Here is a 17,811-nt window from a genome sequence, read left to right as displayed (position 1 = left end):
ACTCATAGTGCGCTCAGCCTATCAGTGGCCGCGACGGGACATTGCTGCGGCCGCTGATAGGCTGAGCGCACTATGAGTCACCGACACACAGGAAGCGGAAGGGGCCCGGGACCGGAGAACGGGACGGCGATATCGGAACAACGGGGGATCGTAGGCAGGTAAGTGACAGTTTATTTTCTATTTTTTTACAGCCCGGGCACAGCGGGGGTTAAAACTTTTAGGTCAGAGAACTCCTTTAAAATTATTCCCAGTGATTGTGCCATTAAGATCTTTCTTCTGGCCCTTTCTGCTAAGGAATGACAACTGTCTCCCAATTGTCTTTTTGTGTTGTCACCCTGTCCAGGGCTTTTTTCCTCAGAGAATAGGTACAGGAACTCCTCCTATCTGAGTCAGCACTTAACTCCATCCTCTACCCAGCTCTGAGCACCGTTCCTTGGTTCCACACCTCACCCACCTTTCAGTACCACCTCTTTTAGAGAATACGGAACCAAATATAATTTTGTGGTGCTAAGTATTGTGTATGGAATTTGGTAATAACAATAAAAGTGTAGCACTACCCCCGAAGGAGGTAGGGTTCCTTAAGTACCCCTCCCCAGCATGCACAGCGGGACGATCAACCCCCACTGATTGGCTGCCAAGGGGGACACCCAATATCATCCTGACTGAGCTGCTGCCACCCTTTGGCCTGAGGCGGTAACAACACCCCCAGGCAGGGCCGTATTAATAGCATCATGGGCCCCTGGGCAAAGTAATGCGCTGGGCCCCCCTATTAGCTTGCCCCACCTTACACACCTCTTTTCAAGAAATAAAATATAAATAGTTGATAGAATTAAACATACATTCATTAGTACTTTCAATAAAATCGATTTTACAAAAGGAAAACATTCCATAAATCAAAGTCTAGTCACAAAGGGCACAGTACAGGGGGAATGCAGAAGGGCACAGTACAGGGGGAAGGGTCAGAAGGGCATAGTATAGGTTCTGGGATGCTTCCCGGGACACGACCATATCGGGACCGTTTAGTAAAAAGCGTGACTGTCCCAGAAAATCCGGGACAGTTGGCAAGTATAATGTAATGCAAGATTATTGTGGGGCCCCCATGTGCATAGGGCCCCTGGGCAGTGCCCATGAGTGCCCTTGCATTAAGATGGCCCTGCCCCCAGGTGAACAACGGTGGTCAGTCCCAGCACAGCCACAGCTGGAACAGAGGCCAAATTTAGCCAAAATGATATGTGTCTGAGTCAACTAACACTCAGACTCCCCTCTAAATTTAAAGCAGTGCCTTCCCAACAGGAGCAGTCCGCTACAAAAGCAGTAAAATAGTTCTAGCAACAATAGATACACCCCAGCAACAATGGACCCCCAACCGCCAGCATCAGTAGACTAACAATTGACTCCCTGCAACATAAGAACCACCCCCAGGAAAAATAGATCTACCCACCAGCAGTAATAGACCTCTCCAGCAACAAAAGACCCTCCTGCAAAAATAGATCCCCTCTAGCAATAATAGATTCCCCAGCTTCCAGCATCAATAGACCCTCCAGCAACCAGCAACAAAGACCCCTCCCTCCCAGCAACGATTGACCCCCCCAGCAACTTAAAACCGACCCCAGCAACAATAGATTCTCCATGAGCAACAGAAGATCTCCCAGCAATAATAGACCCCCTATCTCCGCAAAAATAGATCCCAGCATCAATAGACCCTCCAGCACACCCCAGCACCCCTTGCCAAATCACTTCTGGAGGTGCCGGAAACGCGTTCCCCCACGTTCCTGCTGAAAAAAAGCCCTGACCCTGTCACATTTGCTACTGTTGAGACTACAAGTGGCTAATGCCGCGTACAGACGGTCGTTTTTTTGTGATGAAATAAAACGACGTTTTATATCATGAAACAAAATGACATTTTTCAAACTTCGACGTTGCCTACACACCATGGTTTTTTAAAATGCTCTAGCAAAGCGCGGTTACGTTCAGCACGTACGACGGCACTCTGTTCCATTCAAGCTCCCGTCATAACTTGCTTCTGAGCATGCGCGGGTTTAAAAACATTTTTTTAAACATCGTTTTACCCACACACTATCATTTTAAATTACACAAAATACAACGTTTTGAAAAACGGCATAAAAAATTGAAGCATGTTCGAATTTTTTTGTCGTTTTTCAGAAGACATAAACCGACGTTTTCCCCACACACGGTCATTTTAAATTACTTTTTTTAAAAATTACATTTTTTTTCATCACAAAAAACGACCGTGTGTACGCGGCATAAGCCAATATGCACGGCACAGGCATGATCCAGGACTGTCAATTAAAAAAAAATGGTTAAGAGAAATTGTAACAGTCTAAAATGGAGCAAGACGTTGTAGACAAAAGTGGCTGAAAAAAGCTAAATGATATCAGCAGAAGATGGGAGAGACCCTCAGACTGAAGCAATGCATTTATCAGCACAGGGGTGACTGAGCACATTTAAAAAGCTACATATGGGCCCCATGGCTGGATATCCCAGGCCTCAGTCCCATTGAGTTTTATTATGAGGTGGTCTATACCTGGAATATAGATTAATGTATGAAGAAGCACTGCATTTTGGTACTGTATCTGAAATAGTGAAAAAAATATGCAGCGCTAAAAATTCTTACAAAGATACAAAACATGCGTCAATGTGATAGGATCACAGTAACCTGTGAATGAGTGTCCATTTGAAATGAAAAACACAAAAAAACACAAAACAAAAAGTCCATCAATAGGGGGTGTATGACCACATCCTCATCATAGGAAAAACTTTCTGCACGATAAAAACAGGAGTAGATGGAATACTCTTACCAGATGACGTGGATCTGCTTGCCAGCGACAACAGATCGTAAACGCATGGAAGGACTCCACTCGAATCTGCTCGGCTGGACGATGGCACAATAGTAGACTCACCACGGGATATCCTAATGGATGGCTGTAAGCCTGGACTGGAACCTCACCGTAGGTGTACTTGCTCCAACTCCGATTCATAGACAGGAACAGAAGGTCAGCTTGTTTCAAGCGACAAACGATGATGTAAACAGTGGTGTCCACTGATGAAAGGTGCACACAGACATGGAGTATGAAAAACTTTGTATCCAAGCAGGTCATGCAGGAGAAAGAGAAAAAAACAATGCTCCGGATGGTGCAGGTAAAAGAGGATAGGTTTTATTGTAATAAAACCAAATAACATAAAAGTGATCACTTCAGTATAAAAAAGAATAAAAGCAATATGGGGTGCAGGTATAGCAAGCCCGACGCGTTTCGTCCAAGTGGACTTCAACTGGGGCATCTACCTTCACCCCCATATTGCCACATATATATAGTAAAAGTGCTCAATCAAACTGAGTAGGCGGACCAATCAAGCAAGCTCAGTGATTAATCAATGTGATTGGATGCAACAGGTCACATGATGCATGTGGCCTGTGACCCTTCTATATAGCCAATCGGATCAGGCAGTACTCCTGACCCAAATGGCTACCAATCATCAATCGGTTTTTAAAAAAGACAGGAAATGGATCATGTATCAACAAAACCATATCGCAAAACATAACAATAAAAAAAAGGGAAACATTCCACCATTCCTAGTGTATGACCTATATCATTCCTATGTTATATAAATTGCCTTAAGCATAAACAGGAGGAGGGGGGTAGAGAGTGAAGGGGGGTGTTGACCACTTGCATTAAAACTGTCCTCAGTGATTGCCACCCATTTGTTATATCCACCGAGGTTTATCTATATTGGCTCTCCACTTGAAGCCAGGCTGGCCTACAGGGATACAGGAAAACATCCAAAAATGTTCAGTCTGGGGACACCAGCCAGAACGCCGCTCGATCCTCCATGCAGCGCAAGCCTAGCGTCCCCATAAAAATACACAAAAAATGTTATTTATATATATGGCCAATGGGATAGCCACCCACCCACATTGGCCATATATATAAATAACATTTTTTGTGCATTTTTATTTTTTCGTCCTGTCTGCGGATTGTCTGGCAGTATTGCCAGTACATCGCGACAGGATTTGGCTTCGATGAGCGCGGACGTGCGGCGTTTTGGAGTTAGATCCGCACGCCGGACAGGCCGCGCTCCTATTGGCCATCAAGCGTCACGTGCTTTCGCGTCGCGCGATGACGTCATGCGCGGCGCGACTTGCACAGTGGCGTTGCGTTCCAGGGTGGTTTCTGGACGTCTGGGGACGCTAGGCTTGCGCTGCATGGAGGATCGAGCGGCGTTCTGGCTGGTGTCCCCAGACGGAACATTTTTGGATGTTTTCCTGTATCCCTGTAGGCCAGCCTGGCTTCAAGTGGAGAGCCAATATAGATAAACCTCGGTGGATATAACAAATGGGTGGCGATCACTGAGGACAGTTTTAATGCAAGTGGTCAACACCCCCCTTCACTCTCTACCCCCCCTCCTCCTGTTTATGCTTAAGACAATTTATATAACATAGGAATGATATAGGTCATACACTAGGAATGGTGGAATGTTTCCCTTTTTTTTATTGTTATGTTTTGCGATATGGTTTTGTTGATACATGATCCATTTCCTGTCTTTTTTAAAAACCGATTGATGATTGGTAGCCATTTGGGTCAGGAGTACTGCCTGATCCGATTGGCTATATAGAAGGGTCACAGGCCACATGCATCATGTGACCTGTTGCATCCAATCACATTGATTAATCACTGAGCTTGCTTGATTGGTCCGCCTACTCAGTTTGATTGAGCACTTTTACTATATATATGTGGCAATATGAGGGTGAAGGTAGATGCCCCAGTTGAAGTCCACTTGGACGAAACGCGTCGGGCTTGCTATACCTGCACCCCATATTGCTTTTATTCTTTTTTATACTGAAGTGATCACTTTTATGTTATTTGGTTTTATTACAATAAAACCTATCCTCTTTTACCTGCACCATCCGGAGCATTGTTTTTTTCTCTTTCTCCTGCATGACCTGCTTGGATACAAAGTTTTTCATACTCCATGTCTGTGTGCACCTTTCATCAGTGGACACCACTGTTTACATCATCGTTTGTCACTTGAAACAAGCTGACCTTCTGTTCCTGTCTATGAATCGGAGTTGGAGCAAGTACACCTACGGTGAGGTTCCAGTCCAGGCTTACAGCCATCCATTAGGATATCCCGTGGTGAGTCTACTATTGTGCCATCGTCCAGCCGAGCAGATTCGAGTGGAGTCCTTCCATGCGTTTACGATCTGTTGTCGCTGGCAAGCAGATCCACATCATCTGGTAAGAGTATTCCATCTACTCCTGTTTTTATCGTGCAGAAAGTTTTTCCTATGATGAGGATGTGGTCATACACCCCCTATTGATGGACTTTTTGTTTTGTGTTTTTTTGTGTTTTTCATTTCAAATGGACACTCATTCACAGGTTACTGTGATCCTATCACATTGACGCATGTTTTGTATCTTTGTAAGAATTTTTAGCGCTGCATATTTTTTTCACTGTTTCTATTTCAATTTTTGTCATATTGCTTGTGTAGCTGCTCATTTTATATTTCCAGATTAGCGCAGTTTTTTCCCTTTCTTACATTTTCACTGTATCTGAAATGACCCTCACCTCCTTACCCATTCTGCAATAAAACTTTAAAAAGGCAAAAGTGACCACCGTCTGATATCTTTTCTCTGTCCTCCCAATTTAGCCATGGGTTGAACATACCATGAAAACATGAAGCCATGGGCTGAAAATGCTATCCCGTGCCTACCTGTGGAGATGCTATCCTGCCTTTGGGGTGTCAGGGTTGTGGTACATACATAGGGGTAGATTCATGTAGATTTTACGGCGGCGTATCTCCAGTATCGTTACGCCGATTCTCAAAGGCAGATACGCAAAAAAAATAGGCTTTCTCCGCCGACGTAACTTGAATGCGGCGGCGTAGAATTGTGTGCAATATTACGTTGGCCGCTAGGGGCGCTTCCGTTGTTTTCGGCCTAGAATATGCAAATTACCTAGATATGCCGATTCACAAACGTACGCACGGCCGGCGCAATTTATTTACGTCGTTTACGTTAGGCTTTTTCGGTGTAAGGTTGCTCCTGCTATTAGGAGGCGCAGCCAATGTTAAGTATGGACGTCGTTCCCTGCTTCAAAATTTGAATTTTTTACATCGTTTGCGTAAGTCGTTCGCGAATAGGGCTGGACGTAATTTACGTTCACGTCGAAACCAATACGTCGTTGCGGCGTACTTGGGAGCAATGCACACTGGGATATGTACACGGACGGCGCATGCTCCATTCTTAAAACACGTCAATCACGTCAGGTCATCACACATTAGCATAAAACACGCCCCCCCTTCCACATTTGAATTACGCAGGCTTACGCCGGCTCCATTTATGCTAAGCCGCCGCAACTTACGGAGCAAGTGCTTTGTGAATACTGCACTTGCTCCTGTAAGTTACGGCGGCGTAGCGTAAATTCGATACGCTACGCCGCCGTAAGAAGAAGCGCAGGTACATGAATCTAGCCCACAACAATATTTTTATATGTTGCATTGCCTATTGTGCATAAAATGTCTGCTCTAGATTGCTCTAGATTGTACTTTTGTTTTTTTTTTCTCAATAAAATCTACTTTTTTTAGGTTAAAAAAAAATGTCAGCAGCACTAAGGTGCAAAAAAGGATACCAAAAGGTATTAATAGTAATTTATTTAACCCCTTGCTTACCTGGCCATTAAAAAATGACGCTGGCAGGAACCCTCCCTCCCTCCGGGTGGACGTCATATGACGTCCTTTCTTCCTGGCAATCTAGGGGGCGCGCACTGCTCGTGATCCGGTGTGCGTGCGCGGCGGCCACGATGTCCGCCGGGCACCCGCGTTGGCTGGCGATCACGACAGGAGTGTGGATCTGTGTGTGTAAACACACAGATCTACCTCCTGTAATGCCACGTACACACGATCGGTTCATCCGATGAAAACGGACCGATGGATTTTTTCATCAGATATCCGATGAAGCTGACTTTCATCAGTCTTGCCTACACACCATCAGTTAAAAATCTGTTAGTGTCAGAAAAAACACAACAACGTGCTGAGAAAAATGAAGTTCAATGCTTCCGAGCATGCGTCGACTTGATTCTGAGCATGCATGGATTTTTAACTGATGGACTTGCCCACAGACGATCGTTTTTTTAACCATCAGATAATTTTAAAACAGGTTCTAAGTTTTTTCACAGATGGGAAAAAAACGATGGGGCCCACACACGATCGGTTCGTCCGATGAAAACGGTCCATCGGACTGTTTTCATCGGACGAAACGATCGTGTGTACAGGGCATAAGAGGTGAGGAGACCAATGTGTGTTCCCAGTACAGAGGACTGTTGACCCCTTCCCTGCCAGTCACATTTACACAGTAATCAGTGCAGTTTTATAGCACTAAAACGTGCCAAAAGTGTCCCAAAATGTGTCAAAAGTGTCCGATATGTCCGCCGCAATGTCACGGTCTCAATAAAAATCGCAGATCGCCGCCATTAAAAAAAAAAAATCGCAGCTCTTCTTTTGTTTATAGCGCAAAAAATTAAAACTGCAGAGATGATCAAATACCACCAAACGAAAGCTCTATTTGTGGGGGAAAAAACATAAAGATTTCATTTGGTTACAGTGTTGCATGACCGCGCAATTGTCATTCAAAGTGCAACAGCGCTGAAAACTAAAAATTGGTCTGGGCAGGAAGGGGGTGAAAATGCCCTGTATGGAAGTGGTTAAAAAAAATGGCAATTGCACATGGCTTTAGCAAAAATAAATGTCATCCAATTAGAGTTTGGATCTGTTTTAATCGTTTCTATTTCATTTTTTTTTTCAGCAGAACATTTTTTTTCCATCTACCAGTATATAAATAATTTCTAATAATAATAAAATATAACTGCATCTTGACTTTTTTTGAAAATAGACAAATTTCATGGATGAAAAAATACAGCACAATCTATATCCAATTATCCCGTTCTATAAAATAGTTTATTTAGTATTAGGATATCTGACAACTCCTAGACAAATTGTGTTCCGTACCGCCGATCCAATATTCTTCTTTCCGCTGTACTGATTATATATATAAAATATATATATACATTTTCAAGTATTTACAAAATAATTGTCAACAAGTCATAAATTCTGCAAAGCAAAAAGAAGTAATCATTCATGGATTCATAGTAACGATCTGAGATTAGCATTTTGAGGAGAGATTTTCGGCTCCTTTGAAAATGAGGTGTAATGGTATTGTTATTGAATTTTTTTATCTTAAATGAAGTCAAATTATTGAAGATTTTGGTGCAACGCTTCGTAATGAGAATTTCTGGTGATAGATTGACCCTCTAAAACAATCGAGCTGGGCAAGTTTGATGATATATTGGTGGGATATATCTTCTGAATACCGTTTGCTTTTGATATATAGCCCCCAAGGAACCAGGAAAAAAGAAATCATATTACGGCATGAAACAGCGGTGTTTTCTTTGTCACATAATAAAGCTACATGCTGAATATTAGTTGGAATCAGGTTTTTTTTTTTCCTAAATGAAAAGGCATAGCCACAAAAAATACATGAAAACACAATTTTTCCTGATATATTCTTTCAAAAGTTCCAAGATTAAAATCTATTTTCATAAGACCGCATTCACATCTAGGCGTTTTTACGCCTGTAGCGCTACGCCGCTGCCGCCAGAGGGCTGGAAATACATGCCCCTCTATGGAGATGGTTCACATCTCCACGCCGAACGCCGGACACCTGACGCCTATCGCCTGAAAAAAGGTCCCGGACCTTTTTTTCAGGCGTCTTTCGGCGTTTCGGCTAGGAGATGGGAAGCATCTCCATAGAGGGGGTCATTCTGGGGCACATCTGGGCGGACAATACTGGCGTTTTGTCGCCACAAATCGCGGTATAAAACACCGCTATTTGTACCGCGATTTGCGGCGACAAAACGCCGCGATTTCGTCCGCCTAGATGTGAATGGAGCCTAAAGAGTCACCAAAAGCCACCTAAAAGCTTAAAACCAGCCTGGGAGGACCTAATCCTTAACCACTTGCTGACCACCGCACAAACATTAATGCCGCGTACACACGATAATTTTTCAGCATGAAAAAAAACGATGTTTTAAAAAAAAAGTCATTTAAAATAATCGCGTGTGGGCTTCACATCGTTTTTCGGCTTCTGAAAAACATAAAAAAAAAAAATTCGAACATGCTGCATTTTTTAACGTCGTTTTAAAAATTTTCGTTTTTCGGGTTGTAAAAAATAATCGTGTGTGGGCTAAAAACGACGTTTTAAACCGCGCATGCTCAGAAGCAAGTTATGAGATGGGAGCGCTCGTTCTGGTAAAACTACCGTTCATAATGGAGTAAGCACATTCATCACGCTGTAACAGACAGAAAAGCGCAAATCGTCTTTTACTAACACAAAATCAGCTAAAGCAGCCCAAAGGCGAATAGAACTTCCCCTTTAGAGTGCCGTCGTACGTGTTGTACGTCACCGCGCTTTGTTCATCATTTTTTAAAAACGATGGAGTGTGGGCAACATCGTTTTTAATGATGAAGTTGGAAAAACTTTGTTTTTTGGACATGCTGAAAAACAACGTTTTCTTTCATGCCGAAAAATGATCGTGTGTACGCGGCACGGGCAGAAAAATGGGCGTACATGTACGTCCCTTTAAATTTGCAGACGTGTGGGCGCACGCACGTCCCTGCCGCAAGCTCCTTGACCATGTCCCGCGATCATGTCACGGAGCTGCAGAGCGGGAAAATGCCTGTATAAACAGGCATTTCCCTGTTCTGCCTTGTGATAGGACAGTGATCTACTGCTCCCTATAATCGGGAGCAGTGATCAGTGTTGTGTCCCTGGTAGCCCAGCCCCCACACAGTTAGAATCACTCCCTAGAACACACTTAAGCCCTTCCTTGCCCCCTAGTGGTTAACCCCTTCCATGCCAGTGTCATTTATACAGCAATCAGTGCATTTTTGTAGCATTGATCGCTGTATAAATGACAATGGTCCCAAAATAGTGTTAGAGGTGTCCGATGTGTCCACCATAATATCACAGTCACGATAAAAATCGCTGATCACCGCCATTACTAGAAAAAAAAAATAATAATAAAAATGCCATAAAACTATCCCCTATTTTGTAGACGCTATAACTTTTGCGCAAACCAATCAATAAAGGCTTATTGGAATTTATTTTACCAAAAATATGTAGAAGAATACGTATCGGCCTAATCTGAGGGGAAAAAAAAAATATATTTTTTGGGGATATTATAGCAAAAAGTCAAAAATATTGCTTTTTTTCAAAATTATTACTTTATTTTTGTTTATAGCGCAAAAAATTAAAGTCGCAGAGGTGATCAAATACCACCAAAAGAAAGCTTTATTTGTGGGGAAAAAAGGATGTAAATTTTGTTCGGGAGCCATGTCGCGCAATTGTCAGTTAAAGCGACGCAGTGCCGAATCGCAAAAAGTGCTCTGGTCATTTGGCAGTCAAATCCTCCGGGGGTGAAGTGGTTGGGTCCTTTCATTAACTTTACAAGTCTAACGTTTAGCATGTCACAAAATTTACAACACTTGTATAATTTTTTATAAAAAACTTTTTTTTATTAAAGCAGCACTTAAGCACCGATCGAGTAGCTTCTCTCAGGCTGACATGATGATACAACAGCCACAAGTCACAATGTGAGAGGAGGCAGCTGGGGCTGATCTGTGTCAGATACAGGGTGGATAAGAATCGATGATTTAAAACACAAAACAAAAACAATCAGATTTTTTTTATTTAAACCAGATTTTTTTTTGATTTTTATCAAATTTATTTTAATAAAATACCTTTGGAGTAAAAATCGATCTAAAGTTCGTTTTCAATTTAAGATACATTAATAATTTGGTTTATTCAGCATTTAACCACTTAAGGCCCGGACCAATATGCAGGTAAAGGACCTTGCCCCTTTTTGCGATTCAGTACTGCGTCGCTTTAACTGACAATTGCACGGTGGTGCGACGTGGCTCCCAAACAAAATTGGCGTTCTTTTTTCCCCACAAATAGAACTTTCTTTTGGTGGTATTTGATCACCTCTGCGTTTTTTATTTTTTGCGCTATTAAACAAAAATAGAGCGACAATTTAAAAAAAAAAAATCTATTTTTTACTTTTTGCTATAATAAATATCCCCCAAAAATATATAAAAAAACTTTTTTTTTCCTCAGTTTAGGCCGATACGTATTTTTCTACATATTTTTGGTAAAAAAAATCGCAATAAGCGTTTATCGATTGGTTTGCGCAAAATTTATAGCGTTTACAAAATAGGAGATAGTTTTATTGCATTTTTCTTAATATTTTTTTTTACTACTAATGGCGGCGATCAGCGATTTTTTTCGTGACTGCGACATTATGGCGGACACATCGGACAATTTTGACACATTTTTGTCATTTTCACAGCAAAAAATGCTATAAAAATGCATTGTTTACTGTGAAAATGACAATTGCAGTTTGGGAGTTAACCACTAGGGGGCGCTGAAGGGGTTAAGTGTGACCTCATATGTGTTTCTAACTGTAGGGGGGCGGGGCTGGACGTGTGATGTCATAGATCTCCTTTCCCTATATCAGGGAACAGACGATCAATGACAGCGCCACTGTGAAGAACGGGGAAGGTGTGTTTACACACACCTCTCCCCGTTCTTCAGCTCCAGGGACCGATCGCGGGACTCCGGCCGCAGGCGGGGCATTTAACAATCATGTACAGGTACGTGATTGTGCCCAGCCGTGCCATTCTGCCAGAGAAAGGGACAGAGGACATTGATTCCACAGTCCTTTTCTTTGCACAGAAGATGAATGGGGGGGGGGGACAGCGTCTCCCCTCCATTCATAAACTGAGCATAGTAACACACAGGTTACTCTGCTTAGTTGTCACAGGACACAGAGCACTCAGTAACGAATGCTCTATGTGTCTCATTCAGAAAAGAAAGGGGCTGGGAATTGGCCCCTTTCTCTGCTCTCAATCCTGACAGATTATAAACACCCCCCCCCCTCGAAGTCCGCGGGAGAGGGAAGCCATCAGCTGCGAGGAAGAGGGGGGGTGGAGGGCATATCTTCCATCAAAGTTGTTTAGGGGGGTGCTTCTGCGGGACCCCTATAATCCAAGTTGTTCAGCGGGGGGGTGGCTTGCTGGTCCTGCCGCGGGACCCCATTTTTTTTTACACCCTCTAATCCAGGTTGTTGAGCGGGGGTGGGGGGGGGGGGGGGGCACGCACAGGACATGCACAGAAGCCGTGCTTGTTGGGAGGAGAAGAAAAATAAGGGGGCGATAGAGGAGGCAGACCCAGAGGACAGTCGGGGATCAGCGATCCCCCATGCATGGCTTTTCAGGTGAAAGTCGTGGGAGGGAGAGAGGGAGAGGCGGCGGATAAAAACCATGCATGGGGGATCGCGGTGTTCACAGCTGTCCCTGCTGCACCGATCATCCCCCGACTGTCCCTGGACATACACATGTGTGCAGAAGTGACAGGGGCCGTGAGCGCGCTCTGCTTCTTCACAGAATGCGCTGTCACTCCTGCACATGCACGCCAGTCTCAACAGGCGCGAGGGAGTGGAGTGGTGGGCGGAGGAGTCCTGTGACGTCACGACTCCGCCCACCGAGCACCGGGGAAAAAAACGCCCCACAGATTCTGCAATTTTGCGGGGCTTCTGACAGGTGAGGGGGTGACATTTAAAATATATAGATACATGCAGGAGGCATGTATAGCATTATAGATTACAGCCGTATAAATGATTTAAATTTGATGACAGTGGGTTTACATCCACTTTAATTCAGATATTTCTGAATTAACTAATTTGTCGAAATTCATTAAAAAAACAAATTTGGAATAAAAAACGAATTGCACATATCTAATGCTAATTGAAAGAGTTTTGTTTTGCTTTAAAGTCTATTGCACCCTTAAAAACCACCTACATTTCCAACTGACTTCAATGTACTGTATGTTTTAAAAATGTTGACATTTTGCCAAAATCTCCCAGTTTTCACCAAAATGACATGGAAATGACTGTTCCATTTCACTGAATGAATGTGACTTTTAAAATCTTTTAGTAGGCACAAAAGTATCTATGAATATCAACTGTGCAGTACATTTTTTGGACGAGAATTTTATATAAATTAGTAATAGAGATTATCATGTACATTATAATTTAGTTTACCATTTGTTATTCATGTGACTTCTGTTGAGACATTGATTATTATTATCATTATTATTATCACTGTTATTATGCATACTCTTCTGCCAGTTGGTAGCCAGCTGTTGCATGGCTTTCGTGGGATATAAGTACACAGAAAAGTGACATTGAATTATTATTGAAGGTTAGTTTGTAACCACAGAAGATGATATTCAAAGCCCTACATAGGTAGGGGAACGCAAATCAGCATGCAGCAATCTTTACTGTACACCTTAATACCTAATTTCACTGTTGTAATTGCTGCAACCTTGGATTATCACAACATATGTGCAGAAATGTCACATAATTAGTGTGTGGGTTTTGTCTCTCTCTCTCATTAGGACGGTAATCGCTATTTATGTGCTGATTACTGCCCAAGTTTTAGAAGGTGTGAAATTACACCTGGCAAAGTTCATTGTAGAGAAAAGAAAAATATGAGGGTTGTTTTTTCTCCATAACAGCTAGAATCAAAAGGGGATTATCTTTCGTTTGAATCAAAGGCTTTGCCCATGTCTAAAGAGGCCAGTACACTAGATTCAGGCAGATATTCTCTAAATTGGGCAATTGTGTTCTGTGGATTTTAATAGAGGTGGATTCCCCAGGCATAAAGCCACTTTGGTCTGGATGGATAATTCTCAGGTTAGCGGAATTAAGTATTTTAGCTAAGATTTTGGTAAGTATTTTAGAATCTATGGGCCAAATCCACAAAAGGGATACGACGGCGTAATTGCTGTAACGCCGTCGTATCCCTGTTCCTAACTATGGAACTGATCCACAGAATCAGTTTTCCATAGTTAGGCAGAAGATCCGACATGTGTAAGGGACTTACACTGCCGGATCTTAGGATGCAGTACCGCATCCGCCGCTGGGGGCATTTCGTGTCGAAATGCCGCCTCGGGTATGCAAATTAGCACTTACGGAGATCCATGAAGCTTTTCAGCTTCGTTTTTTCTCCGTAAGTTTTAGTTTGCATACGCAAAATTAGGGCTGCTTTTACATGGTGTAAAGTTAGTACACCATGTAAAAGCAGACCTTTCTGTCCAGCGACGCGATTTTTTTTTAATTTTTAATTTTTTTTTTCCCGCCGGATCTTTTTTTTTTCCGACGCAACTTTATTGACCCGTCGCAATCCACAAAGCTCGACGTAACGTAATTTCGCGCTATGCACGTCGGGAAAATGACGTCACGAGCATGCGCAGTACGGCCGGCACGGGAGCGCGCCTCATTTAAATGGGAATCGCCCCCATTTGAATAGGAACGCCTTGCGACGGCGGAATTTAAGTTACACAGCCGAAAATTTCTAGGTAAGTGCTTTGTGGATCGGGCACTTAGGTAGAAATTTTAAGGCAGTGTAACTTAAATGGAAAAAATTAAGTTAGGCACGATCTTTGTGGATTTGGCCCTATGTTTAGAAGTGAAATTGGGTGATATAAGGCAGCGAGGCACAGTCAAAGGAGTCTTCGCCAGGCTTTGGCATAAGTACCACTATAGCAGAATACATGGATGGTGGCAGTCTCCCCTCCCGAAATGCCCTGTATTCTCTGAAGTATATGCTCTTTGCATACAGTATTTTCATATGCTACGTGCTTGACATTTGTTCTTTATAGTACAGACCCCCCGGCCCTCCTGTACTGATAATCACTTTACATAGAGAAGTGCATTGAGATCTTTTCCTTAATGCAGTTGTGCTTTATTGTAACCTTTTAAGGCTAGGGGTTGAAGGTATGTTGTAATACCTCCACCCTTAGTAGCTCAACGCATTCCTATATGTGAGAGAGATGATGTAGTGAACCCCCAAACTCTTTTTCTCTGATTAGAGTGACGCCTGGGGTCTAATACTGAAAAATCACAGGATAGCGGAATTAAGTCTTTTAGCTAAGATTTTGGTAAGTATTTTATAATCTGCATCTCGTTCACCGTAGTTTGTGACAGACACTTACCTGTCCAGGGTGCCCGCAATGTCGGCAGTCGAAGCCGATCTGTCGCCCGGCTCTGAGCTGCTGCAGCCGCCATCCTCTGTAAGGGAATCAGGAAGTTAAGCCTTGCGGCTTCAGTTCCTGGTTCCCTACTGCGCATGCGCGAGTTGCACTGCGCGTCCTCACTGGTCCTTGCTGTCTTCTGGGATTACACAGGTATCTGCTCCCTCCTCCCCCCGGAAAGGTGCCAAATGTGACACCGGGGGGGGGGTTCTAAAAAGTGAAAGTTCCATTTTTGGGTGGAACTTCACTTTAATATATCTAACATATACCTCGAGAGGCAAGCCATCGGGGCCAGATGCCTTCCCTGCTGCCAAAGAAGCAATTGCTTCTCAGACACCGTCCTCAGTGATGTCTGCATCTAAGGTAGAGATACCTGCTCTTGTGTCAAGCACAGGCATCAGGGAATGTTAATTTAACTACTTGTCGACCGCCTAACACACTTTTACTGCGGGAGGTCGACTCTAGTGCACAAAACGACATACCTGTACATCATTTCGTACAGTAGACACTGGGGGATGCGGGTGTGCAGCCGGAGGTGCAATGGTTAAGTAGTTAAAGATTGTGGCGGGAAGGGGTTAATAAATAAGTTTGTATTCTATGACTTGCTTTTCTGGCTTTATGTAATATTTGTGGGGGGGGGGGGCGGGTTATGTTTTTAAACTAAATTTTTAAATGTGTTTTCGTACTACTTATATAGCTTTATTTTTATTTAAACAAATGTTCCAAGGTGCACCCATGACACAGGATTCCCACAGCACTATGGATTTTCCAAAGCAGGAACACAGCAGGAGCCGTTTGCCATCAGGCTTTCTCTATCACTGATTGAAAGCTTATACACAATGGTCTGTGCTAGCAGTAAACCATGGAAAGGAAGTGAGACTGCTCTGGCTCACTCAGTTATTAGTGTACAAATCAGTTTAAGCTATTGAGGCAACGCTGTATCTTAGCCTAGGCCAGTGTTTCTCAATTCCAGTCCTCAGGCCCCCCCAACAGGTCAGGTTTTCAGGATTTCCCTCAGATGAAAAGGCTGTGGTGATTACTAAGGCAGTGAAACTGATCAAATCACCTGTGCAAAATAATGGAAATCCTGAAAACCTGACCTGTTGGGGGGGCCTGAGGACTGGAATTGAGAAACACTGGCCTAGGCCAACAAGGCCCAGGCCTAGGGCAGCACTTTGCAAGGGGGCAGCATGAAAAGTGTCCCGCCGGTTTGCGCTACACTTTTATTGCAGCGCCAGTCTTATGAGGTGGACTGGGCCGCAAGACAAAACGATCTGGCTCCCCCAAAAAGTAGCCGCACTGCTGCCGGTATGATAGGGATGGCGCAGACACAAGGGACACTGACATGGTCACCTATACATGTCAGGTAGGTAGTAGGACTCTCCTGTAATCCTTTGCTTGTGTCAGTTGTACATATTAAGGAATCTTAATTTTATTTCTGTTGATTTCTGATGAGAAAAATAAACAGATGGGTTTATTTGTTCCTGCCCCTAATCCTTTCTTTGCTCACTGCCTGGACCACATACCTTCATCACTGTGCTATATTTTTTCCCCCCATGGCCCTCAGAACTAGTGTCCCCACTGAAAAAGTTCAGGGCAGGTCTTAAACAGGAAGAGGTGTGATCTTGACAGGAAAGGGCGGATCACATTTAAATTAGGGGTTGCACAAGTTTAGTCAGGCCTAGGGCAACACAAAACTTAAATACACCACTGTATTGAGGGATTTCTTTCTTCTTCTTTTTTTCGTTTCCAATAATTTTTATTCAGAAAATGTATACAAAGGTATACAAATCCAGCATTAGCCATTGGATCAAGTAACAGTTGATGGTTATAAACCAGGGTACAAATCTTATGCAACACAGAAAAGTAAAATTTTAACAATAAACCTGGTATATCATCTACATTTCAAAAATATGAAATAAAATAATAGACCAAACAAGAGAACAGTATAACAAAAGAAAATAGGCATCAAGCGGTGCGAGAACACAATATCCCAACCTGTCACATTTCGCCTCTCTAAAGACGATCAAAATGTAGGAGAAGGGGCTCAAATAATGCAATTTTAATGCTAAAGAAAACCCGTCTCTCTTGGGAATCTAAGGATGTAGGATAGCATATAGACCCCCCCACTACATCCGCTTGAAGCAACGATCAAACTCAACTCTCCTGTAGTCGTAAAGACTTCGATTGGCAAGCGGCAAACATAGAAAGGAAAAGGATAATAGTAGAGAAGAAAAAAAAATTGAGCTGCTGGACTTACCTGTAATGATCCCACAGTTGCGCCATCCATATAGGTCCAGAATGTTAACTTGCATTTGGGCCCAGTAAGAGAAATAAGAGGAGTCATGATGTGAGCTGTGTGCCCAAATTCACCATTGGAGCTGTCTGCATACAGGTACCAGCCTTCATCGGAGGACCTGGAAATCCAATGTTGATAGTCATTAATATAAGCACAGTGGCAACTTATTTAAATCCACTGTGATAGTGAAAGCCTATACAATGTTATAGAGACCCCATTGCCAGACCATTCATTTCCGCAACAATCTTCCCATAAGATTACAGGGTACATTAAAGTAATGTCCCTTGAGTTGTTTCTTTTTAAAGTGATACTATAGGTTCATGTTTTTTTTTTAAATAACAAACA

The 17,811-nt window shown here is 43.0% G+C and overlaps 1 protein-coding gene across 1 annotated transcript in view; it reads right to left on the bottom strand.

Moving 5' to 3' along the window:
- MALRD1 (MAM and LDL receptor class A domain containing 1) overlaps positions 1 to 17,811 on the bottom strand; it is a 529,217-nt gene that overhangs the window by 234,898 nt on the left and 276,508 nt on the right. The window contains exon 22 of the mRNA XM_040352491.1: positions 17,428 to 17,584. Within this exon, the coding sequence (XP_040208425.1) occupies positions 17,428 to 17,584 (157 nt within the window). The remainder of the gene's footprint in view (positions 1 to 17,427; positions 17,585 to 17,811) is intronic.

Source organism: Rana temporaria, chromosome 5, assembly GCF_905171775.1.
Source record: "Rana temporaria chromosome 5, aRanTem1.1, whole genome shotgun sequence".
Lineage (NCBI taxonomy): Eukaryota > Metazoa > Chordata > Amphibia > Anura > Ranidae > Rana > Rana temporaria.
Note: the sequence above shows the minus strand (reverse complement) of the source record. Positions and strands in the feature narration are given on the sequence as shown.